Below are 15,908 nucleotides of genomic sequence, written 5' to 3'. Positions count from 1 at the left end.
AATTCCGGCCTCGATATACTATAAACATTGACTTCCTCAAACTATCGCTATATCATAAATATCAGTAAGCAAAGATTTATACTACAAGAACATTGTTACTATTAACATTAAATGCATTAATTCGATTCTGTTTGGACTGCATTAATTGTTTAACATGAAAGGGTCTAGGCACGGAAACTATCATATGCTAGTCACGTGACATTGTACACCAAAATAATGACATTTTCTGCTTGCTCGATCTCAGAGTTCAAGAGAAAAATAAGATGTAGCTATTAGACCTGCCACATCCTATTATACTACAGTGTACTATTAAACTATATACCGAAGTCACACTTTTTCCGTATTTTGCCAATTTATGGGAAAATCTGTCAATTTGGAGTCCTTGAAGAGGGAATGGTCGATGCGCTGATAGACTAAACCTACTCATCTTTAAGTTTCAAGTAATAAAATTGACTGAACCATATAGCAGAAAGGCCTTTTGCCTGAATAGGAGGGGGGTCAAAAACTGCGATTTGGTTTTAAGAAAGAGGAAAAATTAGCAAAAAGGGTGGGGAGACTTAGGGAACCCATGAGGGGGTAGGCTTTGCTGAGCCAGCACTTCTTTATATGTAGCTGATAAAGGATTTTTTTATTGGTTACGAAACAATGAAAGCGGTTTGCTATATATAAATATATATAAAACATTTTTGCATCAATGAGGGCTCCGAATTAATAGATTTTTCCATAAATAGGCAAAATATGGAAAAGGGATTGTTATCTTCGGCAAACCCCTGAGAGGTTGGGTTTGCTGTGCCAGCACTTCTATGTATGTAGCTGATGAAGGAAAATCTAATTTTGTTATCTCCAAGTGGTTCCAAAGAATAAAAGTGGTCTACTGCAAAGGGGGAAACGACTTTTACCTCAATGGGGCTCCAAAATTTAGGAATGGGCAAAATACGCAAAAAGGGTGGGGTGATTTCAACAGCCCCCTAAAGAATGTAGGCTTTGATGTGCCAGCACTTCTTTATACGTAGCACATAGCAGAAAGGCTACTCTTTTGTTTCCAAGTGGTTCAAACAATAAAAGTGGCTTACATTGTAGCAGAAACATCTTTTTGCCTCAATGAGGGCTCCGGATTTATAGATTTTTTTCCATAACTTGGCGAAATATGGAAAAGGGGTGATTGACTTTGGCAAACCCCGTAGGGGATAGACTTTGCTGTGCCAGCACTTCTTTAAATTTAGCTGACAGAAAAAAATCTATTTTTACATCCCCAAGTGCTTACAAAGCCATTAAATCGGTTTACTGCAAAGGGGAAACGCTCATTGCCTCAATGGGACTAAAAATTGTGCGAATTTTCCAAGAAATGAGCAAAATATACAAAAAGGGGTTGGTGACTTCGAGAGCCTCCTGAAAGGGTAGGATTTGCTGTGCCATCACTTCTTTATATGTAACTGATAGAGAAAAGCCTGCTCTTTTGCCTCCAAGTGATGTCAAGACAATAAAAGTGTTTTTCTTTGTAGCAAAATACCGCTTTGTCACATTGGGGGGCTCCAAAAAGCACGATATTTTTAATAGTTGAGCTACGGATAAGGGGGTAACTTTGACAAGCTATTGCGGGACTATGCTGTGATGTTCTTGAACGGAATTGCATGCAGCATGCAGAGCAATGCATCCTCTAACTTTTTGGTAAGAGATTTCATTTACATAAAAGTTGCTTTAATATGTAGAAAAAGCCCTTTGCCCACATTATCAATTTAAGTAATATACACCTTTGTATCGCTATATGTCATTGTATTCACGTGTGTTCACACCAACAAAGGCGAGGCAAGACCGATTTAATATCATGAATATATTGTACTATTTTCAAAGGCATGCCAGCGATCGCGTTGTAGTCGATATAAAAGAATGACTGGGACACGGAGGTTGGTGTTTGGTGTCACTTTATCGCAATATCGCATAATACATTCGGATGTATATGCCCTTAATCTCAGCAAGTTAAGACATTAATACTGTTATGAAGAATTTCAATTTTCTCCTTGATATATCCCTTTCTTGTCGAATGCTGATATTTTACATTAGTTGTTGATGCTAATGATAAAACAGAAAGATTTCAACGCACATGTAATTTTTTGACCGAAAACATGGAAATTTTGACATAATTTCTCACATTTTTCGAAAAATATGAACCGGACAGTCCCAGAAACGATTGCAATCGATTTATGATATCTTAATCAAGTGAATTGCGTAATCATTTCAAAATTTTTCCATTATCTGTACAAAAACATTAAGGATAAGGCATATCAATCAATTTTGGTAGCCATCTTGGATTTATGCAAATTAGATGTCTTTCCCCTATTCGGAAAGTTTGGGACTTTTAGTATGTTGTACTAGGGACCTCACATAAATGCATTGTGATAAAAAAATCTGTTGCAATTTGTTTCAAGTTTGGTCAAAATTTGGGTTAAAATGACTGGGCTTATCCCTTGATGTATAGGGATAAGTAAGCTGTCATCAATGATCTTTAACATAATGTAGATGAAAAGTTATTACGAATACAATGTAAAATAATGTGAAATCATCAATAATATATATTTTAATAATTCACTTTGTAAGTAGCTAACCATATATCGTTGAAATGAAAAAAAGACTTACCCTTCACATAGAAGCTTGTCAGTACAGTGGTGTATTTCACAGAATAAGGGATGCGAGATGTGATTTCCTACATGAATACATATCATTAGGGTTCATAGTACAAAATCAGGGTTAAGTACACCAGCGCAAGCGTTTAGATAGATGGATGTCATTTGCATAAATCCTCTCCGATTGAACTCAGAATCACGTACCAGAGGCCGATTCTTTGCAAGAGGTTGTATGTCTAACCTACGTATGTTCTTGCCTCTGTAGACGGTTTGTAAATATGGCTTGTGACGAAAGTCAGTGTTTGCAGAAAGGGGGTTGAGTTGGGGTGGCCACACCCTTTCGAGACAATCAGAAATTTTTTTTTTCGAAAAGAATAGATGGAGGGATGGGAGTCAAATTAACGTTCCTGTTTTAATGGGAAAATCAAGAGTTAATATTTGGGCATATCTACCCTGCACAGTGTGCAAGGATGAATTCAGTCTAGCTTATTACCTAGCTACAGGAACACTGATTTGCTGTTTCTTCCACAGAGGTAGTCTTGTCGTCATACCATATTTATTGAACGAAACCTTCAATAATAAGCTTTGTTTTTCAGAAGTTTTCTATTTCATTTCATTACGTTATATTGTAATTCGCTTTACTTTGTTGAAATTTTGGAATGAAATAAATTCGTTATCAATCAATGAAAACCATCGACTGACGTGATACTGGCCAATGCCGGTTGTATATCTCAGTGCAACCTCACCAATTGCGGTGTTGCTATAGTGGCACGTAGAATTTTGAGCACGAACCGCAATTTTACTGTCTCCGATGAGGTTGCGAAAAATCCGTCTTGGAGTTTGTTTAATATGAAAGTTCAAAGTAGTAGAATCATTTTATTTGAAATTCAGCATACCCTTAGGAATACTAGAATAAGAAATTCTGCTATGTGTAAGCCTTATGGTTGAAGTAAATTCAACATGGGCTTCAGGTCGCATCCGATTATGACGTCATTCCTTTTTTAAATTCAATTTTGCTGTTGTTCTTACTGAGAGACTAGACATAGGCTGGATTATTGATTTCTGTATTCATACCACTAACTGGAATTTCGTATCAAATGCTATTTTCATTTTTGTAAAAATCGGATCCAAACGGTTTATGCCGTATGCGCCGTCATTTAGTAAGATAAACAGCGCTCAATGATACGATGCTCATTTCGGGTACCTTTTCCTTGGTGGAAAATTTTTGAACCAAAGAAATCTATGAGAAATAATCGACTACTCGGTAAAAAAATAGGAATGTACTGTACACGGTCTTCTTATGAAAATTTACCTGTTTTACATTTATACTAGCAGGAACCGCGGAAATGTTTTGGAAGTGGGGGGAGGGGGCAAAACTAAGTGAAAATGGGAGCTGGCGATGCAAAAATACATTCCGATGATAATTTTTACGTTTATGTACACGATTTTGGAAGAAGGTTGGGGGGGGGGGCTGAAGCCTACCTAGCCCCCCTTCCCCGGTTCCGCAGCCGCTGACTAGTACGTGAAAACTCATGTAACTGCTGCATCTGTTTTTCCCCTCCTAATACACTTCTTCTATTCATACAGTCGCCCACACACAGTTCATGTGCCTCACACACCCACACGCGATCCAACAGTCCCCAACTCTTGTAATTTTAATCGTTCTTTCTTCATTTACTTTCTTTACAAATCTCAAGTAGATCCCTTAACAGTAATATCACACATACACACACACACACACACACACACACACACACCCATACACCATAAAACTGCACACGCCTACACACACTCACACTACAAAACAAACACAACAGTTCAGTCTCAGAGAGAGAGACGGAACCTTTATGTTTCTCTCTTTTAATTTCTCCAGCATTTGCAACTATTTTTTTTCTCGTTGCCAATTGTCTTTATCAGAATTATATACAATAAAAAAAATAAAAACAGAGAGTAAATATTTGCCCAATATTGGGCAAGATGCATGTTTGAAGGGTAAATTTCAACGCAATATTGAGTAAAACTTACAAACCATTTGGCATCTTTTTACCCAACAAACATGCATGTTTCCATTTTACCCAAAATTGGGCAAACTTTTTTTTCAGAGTGTAGACTATTTCTTTGCTACTCTCTCTTTCTCTTTTACTTCTTTTCTCATCTCTCCTTATTAGGCCTAGATGCTATCTATAATTTTCTTCTTCAACCCTCGATTATCTATCATTATTCTTGTTTACTCTTTCATAATTTTTTTTCCATTCCTATCTTTAGAATGACATGACTACATCGAACGGTGTTGACATTAGGAAGACAATGGTGTATTTTGGACCCTAGATATCTGAAGTTCAGTAATCAATTTCATAAATCAAATTGTAGATATATTAACGTGGCAAAATGCCAAGCATGCTGACGTTGCCCCTGTTCAATTTTCTTCCTTCCTTGCAGGTGCAGGGGGGGGGGGCTTTAGCAGAGAGCCAAAGTGATTAGAAATACACGTTGTACTTGTAGCCCCATTTGGGGGGAAATGAGATCTTTGCTAAAGGATCTCTCACATTATTTATGATAATTACTTATCTTGCTTTCACTTCCTTTTCAGCTTTTTATCTAAAACAGATATTCACTCTTTGTGAGTGATATTATTTTTTTTTCTATTCTCTTTTTTTTGCTTCTCCCAAATACAATTAGCCATCACTTTGTGTTCCCATAAAATCCTGGACCCCACCTCACCTTCTTCTTTACAGTTCTCTTATATTTCATATTGATTAATTTCATTACGACATGAGACAAAAACAAGACGTCTTTAGTTTCAAAAGGCTGTAATTGGTATAAAACTTTTGCAAACTGGTGACTTTTAATATTCAAAGAGTAGCTATCTTACATTTTCATGATATTTGTGAGTTTTTACTTGAATAATTTTAGAGTCGAAATACGCATGAAGACATACAACATACATGTACAAACCATGTCAGATCTGGGTCCTGTTACGATTGATCCAATCAATCTCAACTATCTGGAAATCCATCCATACATTATTTTTTTCTGCAGGAAATTTGCACAAATCACAATGAATCTTCAAGAGAATGATGAATGAATGTAGTGCACCTTTATATCTAGAAAATACTGAGAACAAATTTGCAATTTAGATATTGACGTTCCTGGCCGTCCATAGTTGTGATTGGTCGGATCAATCGCAACTCTTTGAAAGACGGGTCCCTGGTATATTCTTTAAAAATAAAACAATTTATTGAGATGCTTATAATAAATAACAAAGTTTAGATAATGAAAACTTCTTTGGAAAATAAAAAAGCAATTGAATATTCATTGAATTTCAAAACATTTCATGTATAGTTGAAGTTCATAAATGCAGTTGGCAATATTTTTTAACTGCTTAATATCAACAAATAAGATATATTCGAAAACCCTCAAATTTCTCACACAACTAAATGAAATGTTTTATGACAACAAATTACATATCGGGGGATTTATGTGATCATATATACATTTATTTTGCCTTTAATATAACATTTTCTTGATATGTACATCTCAGCTAAACACCAATTGGATTCATTTAACAAAGATAGAGCCTGTAGCGTAAAACAGAATTTCAAAAGATGTGTGCTTTTTAAACCAACTAAACCTAACAAATCATGAAATAAACTAAAAATGCAAGTGAAGATACAAGCGCTATATTGCAAAGTATTCAAGTAAGAGATTTCTAATTCATCACTGCCCATGTATATATAAATGTCTTTATTTATTATGGTATACGATGGTATCGGTAACTCAGTTGAGTTATTTTATTTATTCAGTGACACTTTGGATAGAGATAATGGGTATACCATGGACCTACAGAGTAGTAGGTCCATGTGTATACTTTATAGGTATTGTGGCTAAGTGGAGAGTCTCCGGACTATGCACCACAAGGTCCTGGATTCAAATCCCACCGCAACACTCACGTCTTTTGGCAAGGCGTTTATCTACATTCGCTATTCTTCGCCGAGTTATAGTAAATGTGGTTCCCAGTAGGAAGGAATTCCTTATATATACTCAAGCGCCCGGTAAGGGTAACCGTGCTAAAGCCGTGGTAATAGTATGCAGCGTTTAGAAACATTTTGTTTAACTAAGCTATATAAATGTATCATATATTTATTTTTATTGTTGTACTCATTATCATTATGATAAAACAGACGTGTGATTTTTTTAGCAACAGATATATAGCTTGATACGCACAAATCCAAAGCACAAAACATCATCGCATAATTGATTGGCAAAACAATTATATTTACGATTCTCTTCAATGCTTTAACTTTAAATAATCATAATATATTTGTGTTAAAATTGTACTACAAAAGTGTATATTATGAATGAATAGGTTTCACTGTTTCAAATTTTGTTAATCAGTATCCTGCATTGCAGAACCATGACTATTATCTCCTTATGTAAATTTCCTTCTTATGTGTTCGAAAAAATAGCAACCCCATTAAAGCCATCGAAAAGAAAGAAAAATCCAATCAGACTTATAAAACGTGCATCGAACTTTGTTTTCTAGGTCGGTCATTTTGGTCATATGAATTGAAAGAAAATACAAAGAGACAACACATGAACTTCATTTTCATTGCGAGATTGTGTTAGGGATTCGATATGCAAGCATAAATGAAAAGCACGGCAAGAGAGATGATAAGAGCAGACCGGTTACTATTCCGATCACATCCCGAATATGAAGGATAAGGCGGAATGTTTTTATCTGGTTTGAATATGGGTCTTGTTATCTGCGGAATTTCTGTAGCAATTTTCGGAGGTTTGGGAGTAGTGCTAATTTTAGGGTATTCGTAGGGAAATCTGAATTGGTTACATAACGTTTGAGTAATAGTAACGCTTATGTCATGAGAACAACAAAATACTGGGCTGTCTATATCCATGAGCCAAAAATTCCGTCTGTGAACTACCTGAGAATCGCTCTCTTCATCGCCATTTAGGTAAAAATACGGAATTTTATCGCCTTTTTGAAAGCAGCTAAGAGTGGAATTACCAGTTCCGCGTTCAGAATGGCAATGAATCGTATGCCGATTCTGTGTAAGTGAAGTTCCACTGAACTTTATATAGCAAATCACCGGGCCGGGGGGAATGACTATAAAGACAGCTCTTTTCATGGTATGAGACTCAAGTGTATCCCCATGGACAATGAGTATTGCAATGTATGTCCCCTGGTCTTCGACGGAGACAGATGCTATATTGATTTCTATAGACATTTGATTGTCGTTCTCGACATATCTCACGTCGAATCGTCCAGCTTGGTCTGGTGACATCAGTCCTTCGGTGTCAAACAATCCATCTATGTAGAAAGGACGGTCTTTGTCCTCGAACTTGACGGTGTAGTATTTAGGCGCAGACGGTTGTTTGTTCTTGCACCCAAACGGAATGACGCCACTTTGGCCGGCGGTCAGTGTCAAGGGTGGTTCCTCCCTGGCACTTGAAGGTGTTGCATGTACCATTATCACGGAAAGTGCCAGGAACAATCGAATCGAGAACCCTGACGTAGACAATGTAATGCTTATGCCGTTCATGAGTCTGTCCAACTTCTGAGGAATTTGATAAGAACAAAATTGGAAAGGACAGTTAATCTGGAAGTTAATGCTAACCATGGACGTTTTATAGTCAAACATGATACAATAATATAAATGAAAGCGATTCTGTATAGCGATGATTTGAAATCCTTGTGTAATGATATGAAAATTAATATTTTAAAGTATTTTTCATAATTTCATAATACTTTATTGTATAATACAAAAACGTAACCGTTGTATGACATAGTTACCTCTTTTTTAATATCTGTTTTGTTTTTAATATACATATTTTGTGAATAAGCACAAATCTAAAATGGCATGAATTACGTGTTAACATCCGATCTTAATATGTTCAGTATTGTGCTTATTTTGCTTTTATATTATGATAACCTTACCATCTTCCCTGTAAGCTGATACGGTAATACATCTTTCACGTAGTCCTTGATCTGCGACCTAACTGGACTGATGTAATCCTGTATAATAATCATCATGGTATATGTGTTTGTGGTTATTCATATTACAAAGGAAAAATCCAAAGCATTTCATGCAATGAATCTGATGTTATTTTAATTCACGTTTCAGGAATTATATCTTAATTATATCTACTTTTCAAGTATCCCTTCGTGATGTTTGCCTTTTGGGGGTTTAACTAAAAATGATTTTACTGGTCAGGCCAGAGTTTTGCAGGATTTTTTTCTTTCATCTCGATTCCAAAGAGATTATTTTTAGCAACAATATTAAGTAATGTAATGGTATATCATTATAAACACTAATAATAATATTCCATACTCATCACTCTAAAAAATGAAGTGCTAATTCAGCTCTTAAAGAGCGTGTATAGTGACTGCACTTCGGAGTGCTGATTTTTCTCGTTCAAATTTGAACTAGACAAATCAGCACTCCGAAGTGCAGTCACTATACACGCTCTTTAAGAGCTGAAATAGCACTTCATTTTTAGAGTGATGATACAATTGATAATTAGTGAAGGGTAGGGTTAATGTGAAATTGAAACGTTAGAGGTTAAATTACGACAAGACAGCGTGCACTAGTTCAAGAGAATATTAAAAAAGAGTCAGTTTATTTAAGCAAAATGAAATAAGACCATGCAAGGCGAAGGCGTACCGCGAATACAGTGTAATATTTTCTGGTATCATTATACCTTCGTCATATTTGTAAATACCCCAGACGTGGTGTGAATATATTGTCTGAAAATATTGTTTGAAATATATTGAATATTGTTTACTGTATTCAACAAGGGCCGAAAGAGTGAAGCCGTTTTTTGCGAATAGATTTATACAACAGTTCGAAATGTATATAAAGCCAATGGTTAGCGAATTTAAGTATTGATTTATGTAAATTGATTGCGATACACATTTGGCTTCATATAATTCAGTTTTCTATCAAACCGTTATTTTTGCATACCTAACGAAGCGCTCAAATCACCCGGACTATATGATACTGACTCATGTAATGAAAATTTCATTGTTCACTGATGATTCGGTTATTCGTATTTTGCCAAATAAAACTTACCCAGATTCTGAATGACTCAGGCCCTCGTGGATCCTCCGAATATGTAATTTCATCATACTGCTGCTGTGGATAGCAGCCTGACTGTTGGAAAAGGACAATGTTTTGATATGAAAAGGACGAAGATAATAAACATTGTAAAAATGATAATAACAATAATAATATTGATAATCATAATAATAATAAGACGAAGAAGAAAGATAAAAAGAAAGAACAAAAAATGCATCTAATTATAATGATAATAGCTGGATTGTTACACATAATAGTTTCACCCAATTTGCCAATAAAAATCATTTTCATTCAATTAAACACCTTTTTTCACTTTCAGAATGTTGTATTCAACAAGCCAAGATGTAAATTTGTCCGATATGTGCCAAATGTCTTAACGAAAAACAAGTCTCAATAGCTATCATGTATTCCTTTGGGTCTTCATGAAAATATATGGGGTTGTGGGGCTCCATTTCCACTCACAATTCAAGACTCTTCGAGAAGTAAAGACTTTATTGCCGACAGAAATAGGCGAAAAAGAGGGGTGGGAGATACCAGTATTTGTATGTCACATGTTCGTTTTTTAATCAATACTTTTATTTGCTTTTTAAGAGAAAGAGTAAAATATTAGGTGGTACAAAGAGAAGGCATGAACTTCGATTCAAATGAAGTAACTTGATAAGTATAATGTAAATTAGCGATTTTGATTACTTACTTCGTACTGAAAATAAGGAGTAGTGAGTTCAAAGTAATAATCTTCTTCTTTTAAAGATCCGTTTCCAACTGCTTCAAATGCTGATTCAACGATCTCAAACATCTGTATGATGAAAAGAAAGGTATCTTACTGATTACACCGACAGATCCATAATGCAGCACAGATATTAATAATATGCGACATCAAATGAAATTTGTCTGTAAGCGCTGCGTTATATTACCCCGGCTTAACACGGTTATCCTGATCGGACGCTCGAGCAATCAATGATTTCCCTTATGGGTACCCATTTACTACACCTTAGTTGAGAGTGGCAAATGTAGATAAACGTGATTTGAACCCCGGACCTTGCAGTTCAACGTCCGGAGACTTATCCACTAAGTCAAAACACCCCACCGTTTCTATACGAGATACACCCATTTATATATTTGATGAGCATCTTTTCGAAAATATATCAACATAACAATGAACTGGAATATTGTAAAATATATGTCTTTGGATAGACTCTCACAACCTATATACCTTATCAAATAATTACAATTACATGCATGTTTTGAAGAAAAAACAACTATTAATTGAAAAAAAATTGCTTAAATTTCCTTTTCTATTTCTGAAATTACAACAAATAATAACATTAGAGACCAGGAATCTACTAACTTCTTCACTGAGCTCCCGACACCTATTTGATCTTCTTTCACCATGTTCACAGCTTCCAGCCTTTTAAATAGCAATAAAAATGGCATATTTCGATTAGTGATCTTTCCTCGTATATAAACAGTCATATTACAACCAACTACCGTACAAATGATCCTGTGCTTTACATATATGCGATTATGCAAATCGAATAAATACTATCGTAGATCGTACAGCAACTACGATTGCTACACAGAATTAAAATGGTCTGATAAAGAAGTAAATCATATTTATGTAATACGATTAATATTTCAGGAGAATAAATTGATGTAAACTAAAAAAAAAATTGTATGACCTCACAACGTATATACTATATAATAGAAAAAACCAAAGGTACGATTCCTCAAATAATCGTTGAGTATCAGTCTTCAGGATTAGATGGTATGTCAGGAAAAAGTGTAATTTGACTAACATATTCATTGGAATCAGCAGTGCAGAATTTGAAATAGTAGTCTTGCTTTTGCATCCTTCCATCTCGTACGGCCAATAGCGCAGATTCCAGGGCCTTCAACATCGCCTGAAAAACAATCAAAAGTGAATGGTGATTAATAAATATAGAAATTGCAACAATAATATGAATGCTACTTCTACTACTACTACTGCAGCAAGTAGTAAAATGATAATGAAAACAATAATGGTAATGAAAATATTGATAACGATGATGACGAATGTTTTGATAATGATAATAATAATGACATAATAAACAAAAGATAGTAATAACGATGATGATAAAAATCACAATAATAATAGTAATATTAACAATTATAATGATTACAATTATATTTATTACTACTTATGATGATGATGAAAATATATTAGTATAAAACAAGATTTTACCTCCTCTCCGACTTGTTCCCCATCCGTACTTCCCTGTGAGTGCGGTTTCCTTCCCATTATGCTGTTTGAATTAAAACAAAACTAATATATTTACTAATAAATACGGTAAAGCGATAGGTGTATGAATATTAACTTTTAACTTGAAAATTTCACTCGTATGTAGCATAAAGGAGACATCCATTTTCCACAGTATCTATCACCTAAACAAGACGGATGTCCCCGTTTAAACGAGGAATCAAGTAGTGCGTTGGGATCATTAATTCAAAATGTTCTTGTTGTTGAAAACAGGATGAATGGATGCTAGTCTTCATTGCTTTATTTTGATCCTAAAATACCACATATACCACATTTTGTACGGTTTCTGTTTTTTGGTGCAATTTCTAATCTCATTTTCCGTAACATAAAGAAACATGAATACATTGACTTTTTTCAGATTTAAGGATTAATATGTAAACGATTACATTTCTAAATATAACAGAATTGAAGCTGCCAAATAAGATTCACATAATGGACTACATGTATCAATATACAGTGCGTATCAAAAAAAGTTTACACTTTGAAAAAGCCCTGGGAATTAAAAAATATACAACATGTGGGTAATTTTTTCACATATAATTATGGGTTTGAGTCTCATCTATCCAATGAAGGTAAAAGTTTTGACAGAATGTTACACTTGAGTGAGCACTGTCCATTTTTGTAAAGCTCGCAGAAATCTGTTTGCGCAGAAATGCTTGTTTTCACGCTGTGTCAAGGGGAAAGGGCGAAATCAAACTTACCCTGTGAAGCATTTCTCATACATTTCCCTTGCACTTTTAGCCAATTGAAATAAAACGGATACATTCAAGCATTTTGTAATAATTTTGCCGCCCAAATTTGAAATTTCAACACTTAGTAAGCACAACCTTTACCCTTTTTGTGCCAGCTGGATCTGAGGACATAACTGAATCTGAACAAAAGTTTATATCAGACATCTCCACAATTTTCACTAAGTTTTTAACGTTGATTTACATTTCATTTTCATTTAATACTTGTTTCTCCACACTTTTCCCAAGCTTGGCAATGATTAACACAATGAAAATCAAGCCTAAGCCATTTCATGTAATCACAGCTCAGTGTAAAGCAAATATCGTCACGATGGACTCGGTGTGTGGGGGAGTGGGATGGGGCGCAATGCACTCTTCGAAGTGTTTTGGGCAAGGAAACAAGTTTAAAAAGGTAAAAGATATCTTCATATCAATTTTACTTGCTAATTTCCTTGTGTTCTTCATGATTAAGGTCTACTTTATTCGCATAACTATTTCAAAGTTCTACGCAAATCATTTTTCACCAACTTTTCAAAACTAAGTGGTGCTCACTCAAGCGGAAATATTTTTCGACAGTTATATCGTCATTTGCTTAAATGGATCTGTACCAATGCTAAAATGTGGAAAAATCGTCAGAATATTACAAATATATAATTTTACAGGATTTTTTCTAAGTGTAAACTTTTTTTTGATACGCACTGTATATACAGGTATTTTAGTAGAATACATTAAATAGCACAGCCGTAAAAGAAAGTCGTTTAAATATATCAATCAACTCATATTTATATGCAGTATGGGTTAATATCAGATCGACTTAAATGAAAGAAATTGTGATGGCAATGATGGAAATTATGATTATGATTAGGAAAAAAATATCTTGAATTTCATATTCATCACAAGAAGTATGACCTCTCAAGTCTCAATGTTGATTATTTTGAAATATTTCAGACGAGACGAAAATCACGAAATGCACGATTATGATGTATAATATATTACCTTCTTTTTGTGGTTTTCTCTGCTTGAACTGCAAGTTGATAGTTGTCTCCTGGGTTGGGTATTTTCCGTTTGGTTAAATGAAAAAAAAAAGAAAATAAAAAAATGAAGATAAAAATATCATGCTATGATGCATGACAGACTTGCCTTGTTGATGTCATAAATATGATCTATGATAAAGGCAAACAAACTATTGTTTGCTTGATATGAAGCTTGGAATTGATTGGTTATAGACCATCGTTATTTATTGCTATTGTATGCACATTTTTTGAGGTCTCGATGGAAATACCCAGCCTACACGTATTAGATAATCTGTGATAAGTCTTGACTGTCTGCCATTTCGGCGTAATCCTTAAGGCATCTTAATACTTTTGTTGTACTATCATTATTGATCGCTTGATAAATGATTATCTTATATTCCTGACACAATCTTACGATATCTAAAATAAAAATTATAATATCTTATATGAAATATTTTCCTAACAACTCTCACCACTCTCTCTATAAGGATTTGTCTCTCCTTAAATATTTATGTTATTGTTTACATCTTCTAGTATATCAGCTTCATCTGTTATCATTGAGATCCCGTCTTTCATTTTTTTAATTATCTTTTATATTTTTTTCAGTGCACATGAAATGTTACCAGTGACATTTTGCTTGCTGATTGCTTATTAAACGCAACACCATAACTGAAACACGACCACACTGAAACATGCGAAAAAAGCAATGCAGAATAACATTGTGGAAGACAATTAGTGCACCGACTCAGTTCAATGCTATTAGTATTTTAGTCCAACTGTATTTCTTGTAAACATGGTAAACTGAAATACATACATTAATATGAGCATAAAAATACATTTAGATGTAAAATTGTAAAAATCAAAATAATGCCACACTTACTATCTATCTGCAACGTCTCTCCGTTTTAACAATTGATGTATGTTGTGTCTTTGCGTCTCAATGCTCAACGTAGAGTGATTCGATATCTCTGTTTATAGATATAATTTCTGGGCCGTGCGTAAAGTAAATATTTGACGCCCGTTACATTGGATATCACGTGATGTAATGTAGGGTCGTGATTGGATCAGAAGAACGTGATATCAGACCCCTACGACAAAGATTTGGAAACCCGACTGGAAAATCATTGCGAAATCTATATCTGATGCATTACGTCATATATTTCATTTCCTGCAAGATCATGATCTATTTTTTGCCAACCCACCTAGATAAACGTTTTGGCTGGAGCTCTTTAACAATCAAACAACGAAAACTTAACTCTCATGACAACAATATTTGATGCGATACTGCTAAATTTCGTTCGTTCATTTACACCCTCTTTATTTTAGATATTTTTTGCTCCTTTTTAGTATTTTATTTGTTTCTTCTCTCCCTTTTCTCTCTGGAATATCTATATAACTATATGCAGTTTTAGCGTCGTCTACAACCGCTTTTTATCATCCAGGAACTCTTTGTTACTTAATTGTGTTTCTAAGTTAAATGTATTTTTGTGCTTTCATCCGGGTCTTATTCTCCTTCATTAATTCAGGTTAACCAAAGTTATAGAACGTTTAAAATCACGCCAGATCTAGTGGGTTCCAAAAGAGATGGGTAACAATAAACAAAAAATTGGGAGAAATCAACTATATCACAACACTCTTAAAAATGTTGGCATCATACTGTCCACTCAACAATTGGTTAAAATACTAGATTTGGGTGAAAACTAAACAATATTAATTGAAAACTGCCCAAAGTTGGATAACTTATTGTTGTGTTGACAGTACGTTGCCCAACATTTTAAGAGTGCATGCATAGTATTTGCTTCCATTTTTGTTTAAATACCTGCCTACATTTGACGGTGTGGTGGGAATACTATATGTTTCTTTTTATTTTTGTTAGGTATTATACGGCAGCAGTATAATAAACAGATATTGACTATTGGGGTGTGTAATATGAAATAATTATAAGTAATACCTCAATACATTTTGTTTATGAACCTGCAATTACACAGGAAATGAGTTTTTTTCACCCTGCCTAATTAATATCATTATCATTTTAATTCTCAATATTATTCTCATTATTATTACTATTATTATTACTACTATTATTATTATTAGTAGTAGATGTAGTAGTAAGAGTAGTGGTAGTAGTAGTAGTAGTCGTCGTTGTCGACGTCGTA

General features: G+C 34.5%; 1 protein-coding gene across 1 annotated transcript; it reads right to left on the bottom strand.

Annotated features, from left to right (window-relative positions):
• Positions 1–6,962: 6,962 nt before the first annotated feature.
• On the bottom strand, positions 6,963–11,993 carry LOC121412807. The gene is made up of 6 exons (XM_041605567.1): positions 11,937–11,993; positions 11,512–11,616; positions 10,410–10,511; positions 9,710–9,790; positions 8,575–8,652; positions 6,963–8,194 (listed from the first exon to the last, which is right to left on the bottom strand). Exons 1-6 carry the CDS (start codon positions 11,991–11,993, stop codon positions 7,244–7,246), a joined length of 1,374 nt encoding a protein of 457 aa, XP_041461501.1. The 3' UTR covers positions 6,963–7,243.
• Positions 11,994–15,908: the final 3,915 nt, after the last annotated feature.

This window comes from Lytechinus variegatus, chromosome 4 (assembly GCF_018143015.1).
Source record: "Lytechinus variegatus isolate NC3 chromosome 4, Lvar_3.0, whole genome shotgun sequence".
NCBI classification, from domain to species: domain Eukaryota; kingdom Metazoa; phylum Echinodermata; class Echinoidea; order Temnopleuroida; family Toxopneustidae; genus Lytechinus; species Lytechinus variegatus.
The sequence above is the reverse complement of the archived record's forward strand: the minus strand, read 5'-3'. Positions and strand labels throughout refer to the sequence as shown.